Source organism: Gambusia affinis, linkage group LG14, assembly GCF_019740435.1.
Source record: "Gambusia affinis linkage group LG14, SWU_Gaff_1.0, whole genome shotgun sequence".
In the NCBI taxonomy this organism is placed as follows: domain Eukaryota; kingdom Metazoa; phylum Chordata; class Actinopteri; order Cyprinodontiformes; family Poeciliidae; genus Gambusia; species Gambusia affinis.
The window spans coordinates 26418922-26437857 of NC_057881.1; the positions used below are offsets into that span (position 1 = coordinate 26418922).

An 18936-nucleotide genomic window follows, 5' to 3' on the forward strand; every position below is an offset into this window, starting at 1 on the left:
TTCTTGAATTTTTTCAATCGTCGTTCCTTTTTAAAGGGAAGAAATCACTAATTTTGGCTTTTGATGTTCCCCCTGCACCTATTTATCTAGAGGATTATTCTACCTTGATGATACGACTTGTTGGCCTCAGTGAAAATCCCTTTAGGAATATAATATAGTGCAAACACATCCATTCAAGATGAAACCTCTCATACACAAGTAAAAAAACAATGTGGGGCGTGCTGTGGTGGCGTAGGGGATAGCGCGCCCCACGTTTGGAGGCCTTCAGTCCTCGACGCGGCGGTCGCGGCTTTGATTCCCGGACCCGGCCGACATTTGCCGCATGTCTTCCCCCCTTTTCTTCCCCCTTTCCTGTCAGCCTACTTTCGAATAAGGGACACTAGAGCCAACAAAAGACCCCTGGCAGGGGGGAAAAAAATGCAATTCAATAATTTTAAGAAATTCCTTGATTCATGAATAAACCATGAACTTAATTGTTTTTAATAAACAACGCACAGACAAGCAGATATTGGTGATGCTGTTCAGGCAGGTGAAAGTGGAGATCCAGATCACTTTGTGTTAAAGGCTGGGTACAACATTAAACTACAACATTAAAAAAACACCAAACATTAAAAACATTAAATCTTTCACAAACAGTAGTACAAAATGAGTTTGAGCTTCATTGAAGACATACTATAGTTAAAGATTTTTAAGGCACATTATATTGACACATATGTTGCAAATCCACTGAAATGCATTAAAACAAAGACAAAAAAGTGTTTCAGAAACAAAAAGGCTCCGGCTTGGATGCCATTAGAACCAGTGAGTCCAGTTCATTTGGGAGGCTCGATTTACTTGATCGGAGCAACAAAGTGTTTAACCTCAGGAATCCATTAGAGCAGGATGGACTCACAACACGTCTGAACAGTTCTATGAACTGCTGCTGAGTCTGCGGCGCAGCAGAGAGGCAGGCTTGCTCTCTGTTTCCTCTGTGTCACTTTCACATTGTCTCTGCAGAAAAATAACCATTTTATAATATTGTTAGGAACACTGACAGAAGACACACTTTACAAGCACACATGAAAATTTTTAGTCCAAATGATCTCCTTTGTTAAATTTTTTAGATCATTGCATTTTCTGGAATTTTTTGTTCAATGTCGGTTCCTGTCAACTAAAATAAACCCAAAGCCAGTGTAACAAGCAAAATTCCAGAGAAAACACATAATGGTACAGCTAAAAATCTATATGTATAGCCAGTGTTGGGTAAGTTACTTTAAAAATGTAATCCGTTACAGTTACAAGTTACCTTGTTTAAAATGTAATTGTAGTGTAACTTTTTTTATTACTTTTAAAAAGTAATGTAACTAATTACTTTTGATTAAAAAATATAAACAAAAACCTTTATGTAAATATGTAATGATATTTTTATTGTTTGAGCTTTTATCGCCGCTTCCGCCACGGAAATTGCTTGTCTCTATCACAGCCGCAATGCCACTCTGATGTTCCATCCTGTGCTGGTGGAAGACACCCTTTCAAAGTGGGGTGTCTGCAGGAGAGGAATCGGACACAGGGCTCTTCGTGGAGGGGAGACTTTAGCGCCTTTTATTTCATCCACAGGCAATAAACAGACTGTCAGGATTTAACAATTTTCCCTTTACAAAACAATCAAACCTCATCAAAACAAGATGCAATCTGCAGCCAACTGGCACACTGAACACCATACCAACGCAATGTATATTTTACAATTCCGAGATGTTGAGCTGCTGCTTACCTACAGGCAGTAAACACACTGTAAGGAACATCTCGAATTGTGATAATACCAGCAATTACATAAAACAATAGTACCTCTTCTGTAACATTTATGCACTGCTTTTGTTACATTTACATCTGTGAATATAAAAAATATTTGATGCATGACATCTATTCTTTCCCATGAGACATTGTATTTTCCCGGACATGTCCTACTTTTCAGACCTAAATGTCCGGGGAATTTAAAATCGTCTGGATTTTGGTCAACTGCTCCAGTTGAGAAGAGTCTGAGAAAATCTTACATGCCTGGTGCTGGCATCTCTTCTTGTGGACCTCCTGTGATTGCCTGTCAGCAATTTCCTCTCAGCTTAGTGCTCTTTTAAGGTTCCCACTCAGTTCTCAAAAATTAAATGTTGAACATGGGTCAATACTCATTAAAATCTCAAAGTAATCAAAAAGTAATCAAAAGTAATTAGTTACATTACTTTTTAAAAGTAATAAAAAAAGTTACACTACAATTACATTTTAAACAAGGTAACTTGTAACTGTAACGGATTACATTTTTAAAGTAACTTACCCAACACTGCATATTTCGCAAAGGTTTTTGTTTATATTTTAAAAAAAAATGTAACTAAACTTGTAATTCTTAATATTTTCGGAAGTAACTGTAACTGGATTACATATTTTCTCATTGTAACTGTAACGAATTACAGTTACTCTTATTTTGTAATTAAATTACGTAACGTCGTTACATGTAATCCGTTACTACCCAACACTGTGTATAGCACAGTGACCAGAAGGTAATCTAGCCCCAAGCAATACATGACCTTGACCAATGACCTAGTAAGGGAGCAGAACTGAGATAGAGCTGATGTTGGTGTTTCCTCAGCTGACGAAGCTTTAATGTGTTTATTCCTAAATAATTCTTATTTGACTTGTGTCACTAAAAGCCTGAAAGACCCAGTCAGATTTTCTCTCTAAAATAATCTTCATTATGATGCTGAGAGAAGATGATTTTACACTACATGGGCCACTCAAGTCACCCAGCCCAAGTCCTCCTAGCTCCACCTCAGGGCTTGACTTCGAGTCACACTCAATATTTCTTGTCATCCAAACATGAGTCAATAAAATGTCAGAGCTTGAATCACAGCTCTGTGTGTGTGGGCTGCATGGGAAAATAATCACACTGTGAAAGTCTGAATTCTGGTTGAAACTCTACTTTAACTCTACTTTAACATAAATGAAGTTTTATATCATACATTTTCTGGATTTTTTATGTTGAAAGTCGGTTCAATTAAAATTAAACTAGTATAAATGAGAAAAACCAGCTGAAGGATTGTATTGTAGTTTCTAATAAAATAAAGTGTTTTTTCTTTCTTTTGGACTGAATGCATTTACAATACCAAGAAGAGATTAAATAATTATTTCCTCTAACATTTTTGACACACCTTGAAATATTATAATAAAATGTTTTTACTGTATAACAAAAATAAAAAGGGACAAGAAAGGAAATAATCTGTAACAACTTGCTAATGTCACATCACTGGAATTTGATCAGTTTGTAGTTTAGAAATAGTCAACAAAGCTGTTAACAGACTGATTAGTGGAATCAAACTTTAGAATAGGTTTTAATTCCCACCTGCAGTGGATCTGGATTGGAGCTGCTTGTACGTGGTAGCCTCAGACTGACCAGCCGGTTACACATCAACACCATGCTGTAGGACATCTGAAGAACGGATACAACTTAGACTTAAAGCATGTTTGAAAATCATGTACAGCATATTGTATTAGTTGCATTGTATTATATAAAATATTCTTTTTTTTTTAATTGTTTGGTTTGCAAATCAGAAACTTATTCAGCATTAGGTAGGTGGTCCTAAAGATAATATTTTTCCATTATGCTATGCTTATTGGTCCCAATATGCCTGAACTATGTGAAAACAGCAACTCTGTAATTAGGTTGAACAGTTTTACCCAGGATTGTGTGGTTTGGTGTTCCTGCATTATTATTAAAAGGTTAATAATAACCTTTTGTTATTATGCATGTTTTCATTTTGTTAGTCTGTCATTGTGCCATACACCTCCTATAGTTTGAGTACTTAAAGTATGTCTGAAGGAGAGAAAAGTTGGCAAAGTTGCAGATCCAGAGATGAAATTAAGAAGCACAAAAGACAATGCTGCTCAGATATTTCCCACATGAAATTATAAGCATCAACCAGTGCTAAGACAACACCTTTCACCGTTCTCCTGAAACTTAGCTCAACTGAACGCTGTAAACCACACTGACCCATAACCACACTGCAGAAATGTAGTAGCTCAGCTCAGCCCCAGAAACAAATGCGCCCCGTTCCCTTCGTTGTTGGCCACACCTTTAAATAAATACCCTGAAAACTCTTAGTTTTGCTTCCCTCACATACTTTACAGTGTAGAAAATAAAAAAAAAAATTCAGTGTTCAAACTTCCAGTTTTGGTTCTGTGATTATTTCAAGAAAAGACTTCTTAGTGAGAACTGTAGCATTACAGTAATAAGATAGCAGGGACTGTTTATCTGTCATACTGACTGTTAAAAAGGCTCAGGAGCTAGGCCTAATCATGCTGTATTCTCTTTATTTTATTGTAGAAAACACTCGAGGGGAGAGGGGGGATCTTTAAAGATTAACATTTCACCGTAGATCTTCAAACACACCTTCCATTTCCTTTTGGCGTTAAATTTCTTAAAGCTCCTCATATTGATTGAGGATCGGTTCCTTTTGTCCACCTGTACGCGAGTGATGGGCTACAACAGATCAACAGATATGTCAATGACTGGGAACTCCCAAAGTCGTCATTTTAATACAGTAAATATGCCATCTGAGAAAGAAAGAGTTGCTGCAACCTTTATCCATGGATGTACAAGACATTCTTCAGCTGTCATTCTTTCACTGCAACATACAATAACATAAAATCATGATTAGATAGAGGGATGAAAGGTGTTTTCAACAATTGCCCTGATCTCCACTATATTAAAATGTGCTACAGCTCTTAAGTGCTGAAATTAATGTAGCAAGTAAATATTGTATATGCATTATACATACATTTTCCAAAACCACTGTATCTGGGTGTTGATGGCATTTAATTTGTCTTTTAATGATTAATGTGAGCCCTTCAGAGTGGACTAATAATATAACATTCAACTAATTGGAATGAAACACAATTTGGAGCTTCACGGAAAAACGTTTTATTTGAACTCTCTTCTTGGTGAAGACATGGTGTTTAAAAAAGGGATTAGGCTGGTGGTCAGTTTCTGTTTGAATGCAGTTAACTTGATTGATATTTTTCTGCCATTATTTATCTGATGAATAGAACAAAGGAGTTCAAACTGTACAATTTCTTTGTGCTTCTTTTTGACCTTCTTGTGTAGCAATACTATTTCCACTGCTTATCATGATCATAATAATCATTATTATTATTATTAATATAGCTTGTAAACTGGCTGCATGTGCAAGCCATCCATTGTTATCCTCAAATGCAGGTTTATGTATTACATTCATTAAAAAGTAAAAGTCAAAAACCAACTAAAAGCTGATAAGGAGTAATAATGAATGACAAAATTCAAACAAACTGTATGGTTGTACAAGAGGTCTAATTTAAAATATCATTCAAAACATGGAATCCATCAAACTAATGGGAACATTTAAATGAACCTTTGAATTTGATTTCTGTTAAGGATTTAAAACTAGAGTTCCAGATTATTTACATTGTTACTGCTGTTAAAGTTTAGTTTTATGCATGCACAAGATGGATACTGTACCTATGTTACATACTTGGGGTTTTTTATCAAAAGTTTCATGATGAAATCTTTGGCCATGGAGCTGGTCATGCTGAAGTAATGCTTATTAAACTGATAATTGGTAGCAATGACGTTCTTCAGAGTCTCTTCATCAGTCTCACCTTGGAATGGAGACAAACCACTCAATCTAAGGAGAGAAAGCACAGGATTAGAGAGACTACATTGTGTGCAGATCCCAGTTCATTCATTCAAAGTGTTTCTGCCTTTTCATTTAAGTGGATCTTCTTTGGTCACATGATGTAATTTACAAGGCTTGAATCTCAGAGTAAAGATTGGACCAATTTCTTTTTGAAGGAAAACGAGTCAATAACTTAAGATCAGAGTCAGTAAGGTTCATCATTTTGTCTATTGTCCAGTAAAGGATACCTGAGCTGGTGTGCATATACATAGTTTTATTGCATTTTACTAAGTTGTTTATTTTTGTGACTAATGGTGTTCCATACCCAGCTCATTGAGTTAGTTCTTGTGTTTCTTTATTAGTACACTGCTCTCCATTTTTATCCTAAGGTTATTCTCTTTTATGGTTGAGTATGGTTCTGTTCACAAAATAACTTATAGATTCATCAGATCCATTTGATTTGTTAAAACCAGATGGTGTGTGTTTATGAATCCCTTGTCCCTCAGGTCTAGTTTGGTCCTTCCCTAACAGTTATAAGCCAGTCAGTTTAATTTCCTCATCAGATCCTTCCATTGTCTACTTCCTGACCTCACTTCCTGTTGCCTCAGTTGCATATCATTATTGTTCTGTTTGCTTCATGTACCACTATTATAAGTTCTTCCTTACTAATCATGGGACAGCTGTTTTTATGTCTGCACTTGGGCCGACTGCACCTCAGAACATTTTACTCTTGTTGGTTCATTACTTGACCATTTTAAGGACTTGTTAACCTTAATTAACTCTGAGCTATAAATCATTGTGACACACCCAGCCTGACACATCTAAACTTAAGAGATAAATCTTTCATAATCATTGACCCATTTTGATGTCTTTTCCCTTTTTTACATGCTCCTATCTAGCAGTTTAAAGGAGAAACCCAAAAGATTTACTTTTACAACTGTAGCATTACAGTAATATGATAAAGTAATAAGATAAAGTTTTTGTAACCCACGACTTCTTTTAACTTCACACTTGTGGCCCTTGTTGAACTTGGACACCTCTGCTTTATGCATTTTCTCCTGTCCAGCTATTATTGACTAAAAGCCACTAGTGCCATTAAAACCTTTAAAAACATAAAGACCAGGCAATCCTATTTAAGCCATGAATTAAAGTTAAATCTAATGATATGGAGACATCAACAGACAACAGAATAATCTCTGATCAGATTGAAATAAGTTTTCACAGAGTGCCTTGTGCCATGAAACAAAGATGGAATACAAGTAGCAATGCATTGTACAGTATTCATGTCTTACAAGTGAGCCAATAGAATGATATCAACTCACAGTATATAGGTAATTACGCCAATGCTCCTGAAGAGAAGAGAAACACAAGATGCAGTCAATAGTTTGGCGTTCAGTTACTTCACAATAAGTAACTGAGCAGTATGGCTAAACCTTTTCACAACTGTATTTAAAATGTAAAAAACATCCAGGTTTACACAAGCAGAAGGACAATACTGAAAAGTCATTCAGTGTTGAATTCTCACCACATGTCTGCTGCTGTGCTGAGAGGCTCGTCGCCAATCATCTCAGGCGCTAAAACATAAAGAGAATCTCAGTTAAACTGGTGAATATTAAAGTCTGAAAACTAATTTTTATGCATCAAGAAGACTGAAAGACCTCATGTGTTCACTAAACCTTTTGTGGAGAGTTTTAATTATGATAGACTTATTTGATTCTTCTTTTTTGTGCTTGTTTCTTTTTTTTTTTTTGTAATATATGTAGTCTGGTGGTAAAATGAATGTTCCACTATGGTGTACAATAAACATCCATTCTTTATTTTCTCAATCTGTTAGTATGATAGTTATCTGGTTTTCCTGCTGCTCCAGTGCAGAGTGCTCTGTGCTCTCTTGCAAGTTGCTACTTGTACATTTTATACAAACATCTAAATGGGGGGGGTTTCTTCCTTTTTTCAATGTGTATGTTTAGAAATTATTTAGAAAGCAGCATGCAAAAAAGAAAAGAAACAAAAACTGATCCTGTGAAGCTCAGTCTGGGGCTAAAACAAACAGCAACTGGATTAATTTGAACTGTAATAAATTAGTCTTCAAATTGAGTTTTACTGTCTAAGTTGAGCTGAAGTAAAATGAGTTTATGTCATCAAATTAAGGGAATGAATGTGATTAAATGTAATTAATTGTTTCATGTGGCTGGATGTGAATTTTCTGTGCTTTTATTTAACTCAGTCACAATTTTTACAATTCTACATAATATCCCTGACTGATGTTATTAAACATAATGGAATAAATTAAAGTCTAAAACAATTAGTAGGAAACAAAATTAATTTCAGAAATCAAACACTGGGCCAAAAGCAATACTTCTAAAGTCTTCCATAAAAATTGCTTAACCAGTGATACTACTGGTGTGCTATTTGCAGTCTGGTAAATGACCTGTACTTGTATAGCACTTCATTTAGTCCAGAGATACTTCACAATGCATTTAGTCATCCATCCATTCACACGCTCATGATGACAAGCTACACTATAAGCACAACTGTTCTGGGGCCAAGCGCCACCACTAGGCCCTTTGACCAAATCCAGAGCAGAGTTTCCCCAGAGTATTATAAGCCTGGCGGGCTGTCCAGACTGCATACGTCTCTCTTGCGCTCAGCATTTCATCAGCAGAGCAGAATAATTCCTGACAGAAGGTTTAGAGTTGATGCATAGAACAGGTATGAAGTTGAGAGTGCACCAATCACACTGCTGATTGGCCGCCTAGCTCGCTGTCATGGCTACAGCCCTGAAGTTTGCTTCTCACTCAAACTGGACAACTTAGAAAGTGTACATACAGAAAAGAGGGCAGTCTGAAAGAGGAGAGGTTGCCATGCACCAGAGCTACCTGTTGGGGCCTCTGACCACCAACAGCAGCCAAGGTGGATAATGTGTCTTGCCAAAGGACACAATGCCAGAGGTGGTCAGAGTAGAAATTGAAAAGGGTCAAAGTCTTTCCACCATCACCACCATTCTGTAATCATCATTGCATAAAATCTTTTTTTATTGTCCTTACCAATGTACTGGGGAGTGCCACTTGTGCTTCTGTACTCCTCTCCTTGGCAAAAATGGTGAGCCAAGCCAAAGTCAATGAGCTTAATGTTGGGGTGCGGGGAACCTTTGTCTGACAGCATGATGTTTTCAGGCTAAATTTGGAGTAGAACAAATTTTTGTTATTTGACATTGTAGTGAAAAGTTGTTTATTCGAAAGGTCATATTGATGTTACCTTTAAGTCGAAATGGGCAATGTTATTCTTGTGCATGAACTTCAGTCCTTCCAGGATTTGCTTTAGAAACTCAATGGCCTCACATTCCAATAGGTTCTCCTTCTCAGCAATGAAGTCAAACAACTCTCCTCCACTAACACTAAAATGTTAAAATGTTAAACAGAAGACTCTGGCTATATATATACATATATATATATAGTAGTATTTATTTCTGTTTTAAATTAAACTTTTAAACAATTGACAGAAAAACACTTACAGCTCCAGGATGAGCACCACCTCTGATCGACTCTCAAAGACGTCTTTGAGGGCCACAATATTTGGGTGGTGTAATATTTGTAGTATCTCCACCTCTCGCTCCACGCTGGTCCTGTCCAGACCCAGACGGCTGCAGGCCGTTTTTCGAATCTTTAGGAACTTGCCAGCCCAGTGAGTCCTTGATGTCCTCTCACAGACTTTTCGAACCTGACCAAAATGCCCACTAAATGGGCCAAGAATACATTTAACAATCCAATCATAAAGACCCTATCTACAGGTTCTGGATTCAATGCAGCTTTGACAGTTCTGATACTAATCTATTGTGCTGTGAAAGAAAATCACTTAGCTCATATTACTATGTTGTATTGTATTTTTAAATGTACCTGCTAATGTTATACCTGCAGTGATCAACTGAGTATGAATGTGGCTGAACTGCAGCAGGATGCTAAAGCTCTCCCATACTTCACCCAAAACCCAACAACACATGGTCACCTGTTTGTGAGACTTTCATATAAGCACACACCTTTCACAAACAGCACAAACACCCCTCCCACTTCACTATACGTCAAGTCCCTGTTAGTGTTCCCAAAAGTGTTCATGTCACCTGGAGATACAAAAATCTGCAAAATATTAACATTGCTCCTTGAGTGCATTGGCAAAAAAAACACACCAACAATTTTCTGACCAATCCAATCCAGAGCTCTGAGCGAGATAGTTCCACCTGATCTGGTGTCAAGAAGGGGAGAAGAATGCCTCTCAATGAAAAAGATGATGCAAATTTCAACTATATCAATAAGAGTCGATTTTGATACTTCAGGTGATGTATTTTAAAGCCTCAGCGCACACAGGTATGCAAATCAGAAAGAAGGGTGACAATGGAAATTAAATTAAGTACAAAAATCTTATGCAAAAGATTTTAAAATCAATACAATGTTCAGTTGAACATTTCACAACTCAAGTCATTTTACACAGTCCAAATTGAGAGGGCTGTCATTGCCATTATTAGCTCTTTATAATTTCCTCATATTCTTTGGCTGGCACTATCCTGACCATTGCCTACCTGCTCAATTCAAATCTCGCTTCTCTGGGCTTTCTTCCTTTCACTTGGTTTCCTCTGGTAGAATTTCAACCAGACCAATCAGCAGACAGAAGGAAAAGTTGTGAACAATGAAGATGGTTTTCTGTGTTGTTTTAGAATTGTAGCCTATCAGTTTCAGCGATGCCAGTTTAGGAAGTGAACAAAGTCTTTCAGTCCATGTTGGCCACAATTCCAAATATTGAATTAACATGAAGAGCCGCGATCAGCTCATCTCTCTTCGCAGTGGAGGATGGTTGTTTACAGTGCTGGCAAATCCCAAATTTCATTAAACTGCCACATTACATACGTCACTGCCAAATGTTGGTGATTGAGTAAACTTTCAAACTTCAACAGTTTCCTTTCGTCCAGGAAGTAATCATTTCCCAATAGACAAGAGTCCAGACCTTCTATGTATAGTACAGTAGTACAGCAGGATAAAGATTGGTTTATAGGCTGACATAAACTATCTGTAATTGGACAATAATTTAAAGGACTGAGAATCAAAGAAAATTTCTGGTCTTCTGAAATATATGATGATGAAAATGGTTTACCTGGGAGTTATAAATGAATTAAGAGATTGGTGGTCTACTTGATAAATGAGCAGGATCCAGGAATTATGTAATAACAATTTTTCAGTATGATAAATTCATGTCTTTATAAAGGCCACAAAACCAGCTACTTTTTCCTGTTACCACATTATTTATGAGTTTAAGGTTCATTGACCTTTACCCAAACTTTCGGTATCTTAACAAAAGGGGAAATGTAACTGCAGGGCAGTTTGATCAGAATTAGATGGTAGGAAAAAACACAACTAAATCTGAACTCCAAGGTGTGACTTTCTGATCACACCACATGGCATTCAACTTAATGCCATTCTGGACTTTGTGGAAGAATATCAGTTTTGACTGAAAAACACAGAAAGACCAGACTTTTATAGACCAAAGATGAATGCTGACATGCTCCAGTTTCTAGGAGAATGTCCTTTGAGATCAAACTGAAGCTTTTAGGAAAATCGTAATGATCCAATGTATACAGAAGAAAAATGAGTTTAGCTCCAGGAAGCAATCATTTCCTGGAACAAAACAAAACAACAGTTTTAGAACTACAGACGTGAGATGTGAGTTTATTTTAGACTTTGTAACTGTAGTGCTTTCAAAGTCAAATCAAAATCAAGTTTACTCCTTTTTTCTGCATATTTATAATGAATTTCTGCTCAAACATTAAAAGAAATGCAGTTAATCACCAAGTTGCACAAGCTCGTTCATTTCACATAAATTAAACCAATCTCTAAAGGCCCAGATTGTTCCTAATACTTGATGCACATTGATGCATACTGACTGCTTGTCAGTAAATCTACCAAACATTAAAACACACACAGTGTGTGTAACATTACCTGCCCAAAACTTCCTCAATCTCATAGAAGTCTTCCACATTCTCAGGCTTGAACAGGGCCATGTTGATTTGCTTCACATGGATCTTCTTTGTCCACTGCAGAAAGTAAAACAGTCCATTTTAGGTTTGTAGTGATCCAAACCTAATACTGGTTTGGATCACTAACAAAAATATTATGTTGTTCACTAAATCATGCACTGTACAGTGTCAACTCCACAATTTACACCATGACCTATAAATCAGCCAGCCTCAGCCCCAATTTCATTCATTTTGGAAGATCGTTGATATTTGAAGCCGATCTTATAAAAGGAGTAAAAATCCTCTTCTGCTCTGCTGTGAGAGGTTTGAATGACAGACTGACCCACCAAGTCAAGTCAGGTTTATTTGTCCTGCACATTTCAGCAAGAAGGAAGTTCAAAGTGCTTTACACCATAAAAACACAAAAATACAAAGTCATAGAGCAGAGTCAACAACAGAAGGATCACAATTTGTCAAGTGCCATGGTTACACATCAGAATGTTTATTAATGTTTAATTTATTATGTTTCAAATGCAACTCTGAGCAGATGTGTTTTTAGTCGAGATTTAAAGGAACTCAGTGTTTCAGTTGTTTTCTAGAAGTTTGCTCCAAATTTGTGGTGCATAGAAGCTGAATCCTGCTTCTCCATGTTTGGTTCTGGTTCTGATGCAGAGCAGGCCAGTATGGGGGAAATTTTCTGCCATAATCCAAGAGCACACATTTTCAGTCTGAAAGCAAGATTTTATATCTTTTGCTCTCAAAATTTTTAATACTTTGGCTTACATTTTTTATTTTGAAAGCAGGACTTAATGTCTTTCTTCTCAAAACTTGTAATGATTGTACTCAAAACTTCTGCTCACATTCATATTTAGTCTCTGCTCGAACTCTCTGCTCACTTTTGGAAACACCTTTTGGCACAGTCGCCTGGCAGCCTATCAGCCAGTAGAATGAAAGTGTTGTACTGGGTGAGTTTGTTTCCTTCTAGCGGGTGTGCCTGTGTAAGTACTATCAATTGTTTGCAACCTGATTCACCCACTGGATGTAGGGAGAAACAACAACGTCAGCTTTCTGCTCCGTAGTAAACATCCGCCAGCAGTGTGCTACTGATTCCTAACAAATATCCATCTTAGGCAGGATTTTGTTCATTCAACCAACTCTCTACATGTCAACATGTTAGAGAGGTGCAGTTGAAGGCCAGGTAGTAATGGTGGATCAACAGTTGGGGGAGCAAAGTACAAAGACCGTATCAGAAACCCCAGAAGAGGTATATAATGAAGACACAGTAATGGAGGCTTTAGAAGAGGAGCAAGTTGGAGAGCCTGAGGAGGAAACCCCAGGAGAGGAGCTCAGCAAGGCTGCAGAACCAGGAAATAGAATGTCAGATGTGTGAACAAAGAAGAGCAGAAATACATGATCTGTTACAGGAGAAAAGGGAGCTTAGGTCAGAGCTGAATAAAAAAAAAGCTGGACAATTTTTTTTAAGGATGACACAAAAAGTCCAATATTAACACAAAAAGTCCAATATTAACACAAAAAGTCCAATATTATGCTGGACTTCCTTGTTTAGCCTCCTTGTTTGTTATTATTGTTTAACACTGTTAGGCCTTTTCTAACACAAAATCTTTTGCCATTTCAAATGGTTCCACTAACACTAATGTTTGTTGCCATGTTTTCAATGTGTCACATAAAACTCTAAAGAGGCATTGTTTACAAATAACAATGCCTCCTCAGTTTTTGGAAACATTTGGAAAGCATGTAGCAATTATTATTGATTGTTTCAAAATAGGCACAGAAAGACCCTCAAATATAAAAGCATGAACACAATCCTTCTCCCGGTGCAAAGGTAGACACACTATAAATTACCTTATTGGATATAACACCAAATGGGTTGATTTCTTTTGTTTCTAAGTGATGAGATGGAGGTGCATCAGACAAGCATATAACAGAAAACTGTGGCCTTCTCTCAAATGTATTACCTGGGGTCATTGTATTATTCACAAAGGCTTTGACAAAGCTTTAATATTAAAGATAATGTGGGAATGATGTTTGCTGAGGCTTTGAGACCTCTCTAAAGCAGGGGTCTCAAACTCCAAACTTCCAGTCGCTGTCCTGCAGTTTTTAGATGTGCCACAGGTACAAAACACTGGAATGAAATGGCTTAATGACCTCCTCCTTGTGTAGATCAGTTCTCCACATCCTTGCTAATGACCTAATTATTCTATTCAGGTGTGGTGCAGCAGAGGCACATCTAAAAGTTGCAAGACAGCGGCCTTGGAGGACTGGAGTTTGAGACCCCTGGTCTAAAGGGAGATGTCAAATTTATGCTGAAGATGTTGAAGCACACGAACTCTAGCACCCCTTAAAATTCATGTGGAAAGAGTGAGTGGTTGCATGAGAAACAAATACAAAATGCTACACAGAACTACTTTTGGTTTTTAGTTCTTCTTATTAATTCTAACTTATTTCTTGTCTCTTTTATGCTTTGTTATTTGTTTAATTATGTTTCTTAGATCTAGTTATTCTTTAGTATTAGATTTATTTTCCAGTCCTCTGTTTACTCTCCCTCACCACTGTGTCACTTTCTCTCTTCACACCTGCATACCTTTAGCTCATCAGCTCAGGTCTTTTGTTCCAGCATTCACCCTCACAGTATTTCTCCTGCTCACACCCATTGCTGGTTCCTCTTCTTCTTCTGTGTATGGAGTGACAAACTCAGAGGACATAAACTTCAGTGGAGGACTCTACAAGCCTCCAATAACAAAACGGACTGGCAGTCTTCAGTGGAGGATCTTTCACAGCGGCATTGCAACAAACTCGTTTTTATCAGTCATCAGTCTTGGGGTTTTGCTGTTCTCATTTTTGCAGTTTGAGAGTGTGCCTCATGGTTTTACAGATTGTGTACAGCTGACTGTTTTTTAAATTTTTTAAGGAAAATTTTTAGCTTTTTTGGCGTAGTTTTTACCAATTCTGTTTTTATCAACGGTGTACATTACAGTCAGGTGTGACTGTAATGTACAGTCATACATTACAGTGTGACTGTACTGTGTTTCAAATCCCAAATTTTGAATTTACTGACTGCAGAAGCAAAAATGGCTATTTATTTAATTTGAATGGACAAAATGGCTCTATGGAAGTGTAATATCAAGGCGAGGCTCAGGTTGGAGTTTTGCTTCCACAGAGCCACTGGGGATTTGGAGGATTTTTTTTACAACTGTGGGGCTTTATTAAGAGTGTTTTGTGCACCATTTCAAATCAGGGAGAGCTACAATATAACAAGTTGCTAATGTCAATATTTTTTTATTAAGAATGTCCTGATTATGTATTTAACAGTGTCTTATTAAATTATTGTACAAATAAATGTTAAAATAAAGAAAACCCCACTTCTTCTTCTTTAGATTTATTGATGGTTGGCAAAGAACGCAACACCACCGGTAAGGAGTGTGAAGCACATAAAAAAATACATATTGTCCTATTACACAACTTACACAGTTTCAATAAATCAAATATAGTCTGATACCTTCTGCTTCCTGAATCTTTTTGAAATAAATCAACAATGTCAAATTTCATTTTCACATCACTGAGGTTCATTGCTGGTTCCTTCTGCTAGAACCTGTTAAATCCCATTGCTTCCCTGGTTCCTGTAATTGTTTTGTTCTGCTTTTGCTCCCCGTGTTCTCTGTGTGGTCCTGGTGATTTTTGGAAGTTTTGTTCATCATTTTTATTAAACATTCATCATCAAGGAAAGACTGCTGCCACTCCTGCATTTGAGTCCTACTTTTAGACCACACATTATGACATTGTGAGTGTGAGGAGGTGACATTTCTGGGCAACATTGTGTATGTGTGTGTGCAATGTGTTTGCAGATGAAACCTGCATGTGTTCATATGAAACTCCAATGTTGTACTGATATGTAAAATGCAGATTGGGGAAACAATAATTTCTGCACTTCTTGTGTTGAAATGTTTGTAGAGTTGCTAGTACTGTAAATGTAGATGGTAAAAAAAATTGTATTTGTTGCACTCATTTTGAATTGAAATATTTGTGCAGTTGAATAGTAAGAAAGTGGCTTGGTGGTTGAATAATAACATGGAAATGGCTTTTTTCTCTCATTTAATAAATTCATGTAACATGCAAACATGTCATGAATTGGAGCCTATTTTTAAGTAAACCAAATTTTTTGTATTTATTTGCATTAAAAAAAATACAAAAATATTTCAACCTGTGATCCAGGAAATACGCTTCTGGGATTTAGGTTGAAGTCATGTTTCATATGACCTAATAACAATATCAGATTATTTAATATTTTAGTTTTAGTGGCAATGAAAGACTCTCTGATAAGACGTCCGTAGATATCCCCAGTGAACATCCAGGGTTTGGATTGTGGCGGAGCATCTCTACCTCAACAACAAACTGTTGTACAGGAAGTACAAAGTTTTTGTACTTCTGAGGAGACTCAGGTCTCAGTGTGTTCAAGAAACTGTTAAAAACATTTGACACTGTAGTGGCATCTCAAGTGTTTTATGCTGTGGTTTGCTGGGGGTGTGGTAACACCAAGAGGGACAGAAAGAGTGAGTGAGGGAAGCCAGCTCAGTCTCAGCTAACATATGCTCTGCACAAGAGCAGGGAAAAAGAAGCACCAGTGGTGCAAATTGCAATAAACTGTACAATTATGAGGCTGAGGAATGGCAGAATACCAACTAGGATTTAGTTTTGGCTTTTTTTGTTTAAATAACGGTCTTCTAATTGTTTCACGAACCAAGCGCCTGAAAATCCCTGCCTGTGTCCTCTATTGTGTTGTCTATAGCTTTTGAAAAATACAAAGAAAGTCATGCCAAAAACGGAATTGCAGTAAGAAATTACTTCCTCATTAGGTGAGTTAGGTCAGCAAACACTGAGCTATATTTCCCTTTCTACATGTAATGATCTGAGTGAGGTAAGGGATGTTTCACTCACACAGAATTTATGATAATTTATTATTGTCCTTTAAAGTTTGTACTTGAACAGTTGTGTTTTTGGTTACAAGTCAGGGGCCCAAAAATTATATTTGTTCTATAATTTGAAGTACAGGACAATATAAACACCTTCGTTATTTTTCAGCTGTACAAACAACTGTCCAGTAATGTGGAGTTTTTCCATTTTTGTCAATTTTCTGTTCTATAAAAAAGCCAGCTGCCCTTGTATCATGTGGAAGTTTTTTAAGGTGATATTTTTCTTTGAACAAAAACATTTATTCAATAAGAAATGAGAACAAGTCATATTCAGTAACTATGGCAAAACTTGCCATTGTCCCCTGGAACTTGGAGTCCCCCCAATAAACTCCAGCAGGTTGTAGGACAGTTGCAGCCCCACTGGACCCACTGGACCCACTGGACCGCGGTCCAAACAAATGGAAGTCAGAACTATTACTCTTTGATAGAGTAAATAATCTAATTGGTCAAAAAATTGATTGCTCAATAAAACACATACAACCTGGATGGCAACCAATTTACCCTTAAATAGGCTACTTATTAAAAGAGTAGTCATAATGTTTTTTGTTGGGGGTTTTTTTTAACTCTACGTGTTATGCGCTTCCGTCCCCAGTTCAAACCCTCTGAGTGTTTTCCCACCCCACCCGCAGTGGAATGTCAGAACAAAATTAATGTGAGAAATAGGAGCAGTTTTGTTCCTCCGTTTCAAACAGGCCGTGGGCAACATCGCAGGAACTAAATGTATAATAAATAAAGCAAAGGCATATTGATAATAATAGTACTCACAGTCTCAGCCCCCCGTTGTTCCTGCTCCAATGTTCCGCTGAAAGGACTACAATCCCATGTATGACGGGAAGCTCCCACCCAGCTGCGCGGCGGAGATCGGTGCTGGTCCCGAACCGGAGCGGAGCTGCGAGCTGACTGTAGTGTGCAGGAGGAATGCGGAAAACGCCACTCTTCTTTTCGGCTTTAGTGGCTCTTCATAAACGACGCACTGCTGCATTAGCTCCACCAGTTGGTAGTAAAGGGCTGTGGATCCAGAAAATCCTGTTAGAGAAACCCGTCTACATCAGTTTCCCGTAGTGACATGTTTATGTTGCCTTGAAATATCAATTCCTCGTTTCTTGCAGAAACAGAATCTCACACAGAGAATTCGAAAAAAAATCTACCCATCAATTCATTCAGTGGATAAAAATCCCATCTGAGCAAATAATTGCATTCAAGAAAATTCCCTATTGCTAAGAATCTGTCAATCCTCCCGGCGTCACAAGCTGCACCCCGCACCCCACAACCCCCACCCCGGAGGGACAACACTCTGTCTTTCTACGTTTCACAACACACTTGCAATCTATCTATCTATCTATCTATCTATCTATCTATCTATCTATCTATCTATCTATCTATCTATCTATCTATCTATCTATCTATCTATCTATCTATCTATCTATCTATCTATCTATCTATCTATCTATCTATCTATCTATCTATCTATCTATCTATCTATCTATCTATCTATCTATCTAACAAGAGAGAAAATTAAGTTAGTGGTTAGCATCAGTCCAGCAGCTTCTGCCCCTAAACAAAAATACAACTAAATCTAAACAAACTACAGAGCAACGGTTACCAATATGATATGACAGTTCAAAGAATTGTTAAGGTTTTTAAAATTAAACAAAGTTCAAATGCAGAACATTACAGTTTTTCTCAGTCGCTTTGCCTTGGTGCATTTCTCAAACCATTCTGCTAAACAGTGAGAGTGTTTTTCAAAACCATTCATACAAACAGCAAAATGCCTGCAAACACCAGTTCATCAAAATCCCACATAATTGTATCAGTGAACCTCAGAATGATAAGTTCTTGTTTCATTGTGTGTGGGTGAAGCAGACAAATTGACTAGTCATGTTTTCAATATAACAGTGTAATATTGGTGTAGCTTTGGAGGGATGATAAAACAATACTTGTCTTGTTAACAAGTATGATTTGTAATTGTGGGAGATCAATAGACTGGACAAGATTCACATTTCTGATTTCACTGAAAGTTGATGACAGACCATGTCAAAAATAAAAGATAACACTACAGAGCACAAGAAAAAAATTAAAATAGAAATGTGGACATGAGACAGTCCTCTGAACATTCAGTGCTGTCAGAATTACTATACTTTCCTTCTCCATGGTGAGAAAAATTCCTCAATAAGGTTGAAGAGCGAGGAACAGAATGAGAGGAAGTCCATCAGAATCCTGTTATGGGTCACAAACCAAATCTTGATGATGGACTGATGGAAACTGGCTGATGTCC

At 37.2% G+C, this 18936-nt stretch overlaps 1 protein-coding gene across 2 annotated transcripts; it reads right to left on the reverse strand.

Annotated features, from left to right (window-relative positions):
* Positions 1-464: 464 nt before the first annotated feature.
* On the reverse strand, positions 465-18054 carry si:dkey-240h12.4 (death-associated protein kinase 2). 2 transcript variants are annotated; one of them, XM_044139135.1, is made up of 12 exons: positions 17427-18054; positions 11657-11751; positions 9187-9408; positions 8931-9069; positions 8720-8849; positions 7201-7249; positions 6998-7024; positions 5532-5684; positions 4604-4649; positions 4415-4504; positions 3368-3454; positions 465-990 (listed from the first exon to the last, which is right to left on the reverse strand). In XM_044139135.1, exons 2-12 carry the CDS (start codon positions 11716-11718, stop codon positions 910-912), a joined length of 1086 nt encoding a protein of 361 aa, XP_043995070.1. In that variant the 5' UTR covers positions 11719-11751; positions 17427-18054; the 3' UTR covers positions 465-909. The 2 variants fall into 2 exon arrangements, with proteins under 2 accessions (XP_043995070.1, XP_043995071.1); XM_044139136.1 differs by lacking the exon at positions 17427-18054 and adding an exon at positions 14276-14343.
* Between the last annotated feature and the right edge of the window lie 882 nt (positions 18055-18936).

What these genes read in the sequence shown, in the direction of transcription:
- si:dkey-240h12.4 (XM_044139135.1), bottom strand. Translation starts at nt 11,718, where the DNA reads ATGGCCCTGTTCAAGCCTGAGAATGTGGAAGACTTCTATGAGATTGAG. An exon ending in AGCACAGCAGCAGACATGTG is followed by an intron (nt 7,025 to 7,200) that starts GTGAGAATTCAA and finishes TCTTCTCTTCAG; the next exon opens with GAGCATTGGCGTAATTACCT. An exon ending in CTTTTGATAAAAAACCCCAA is followed by an intron (nt 4,650 to 5,531) that starts GTATGTAACATA and finishes TGTATGTTGCAG; the next exon opens with TGAAAGAATGACAGCTGAAG.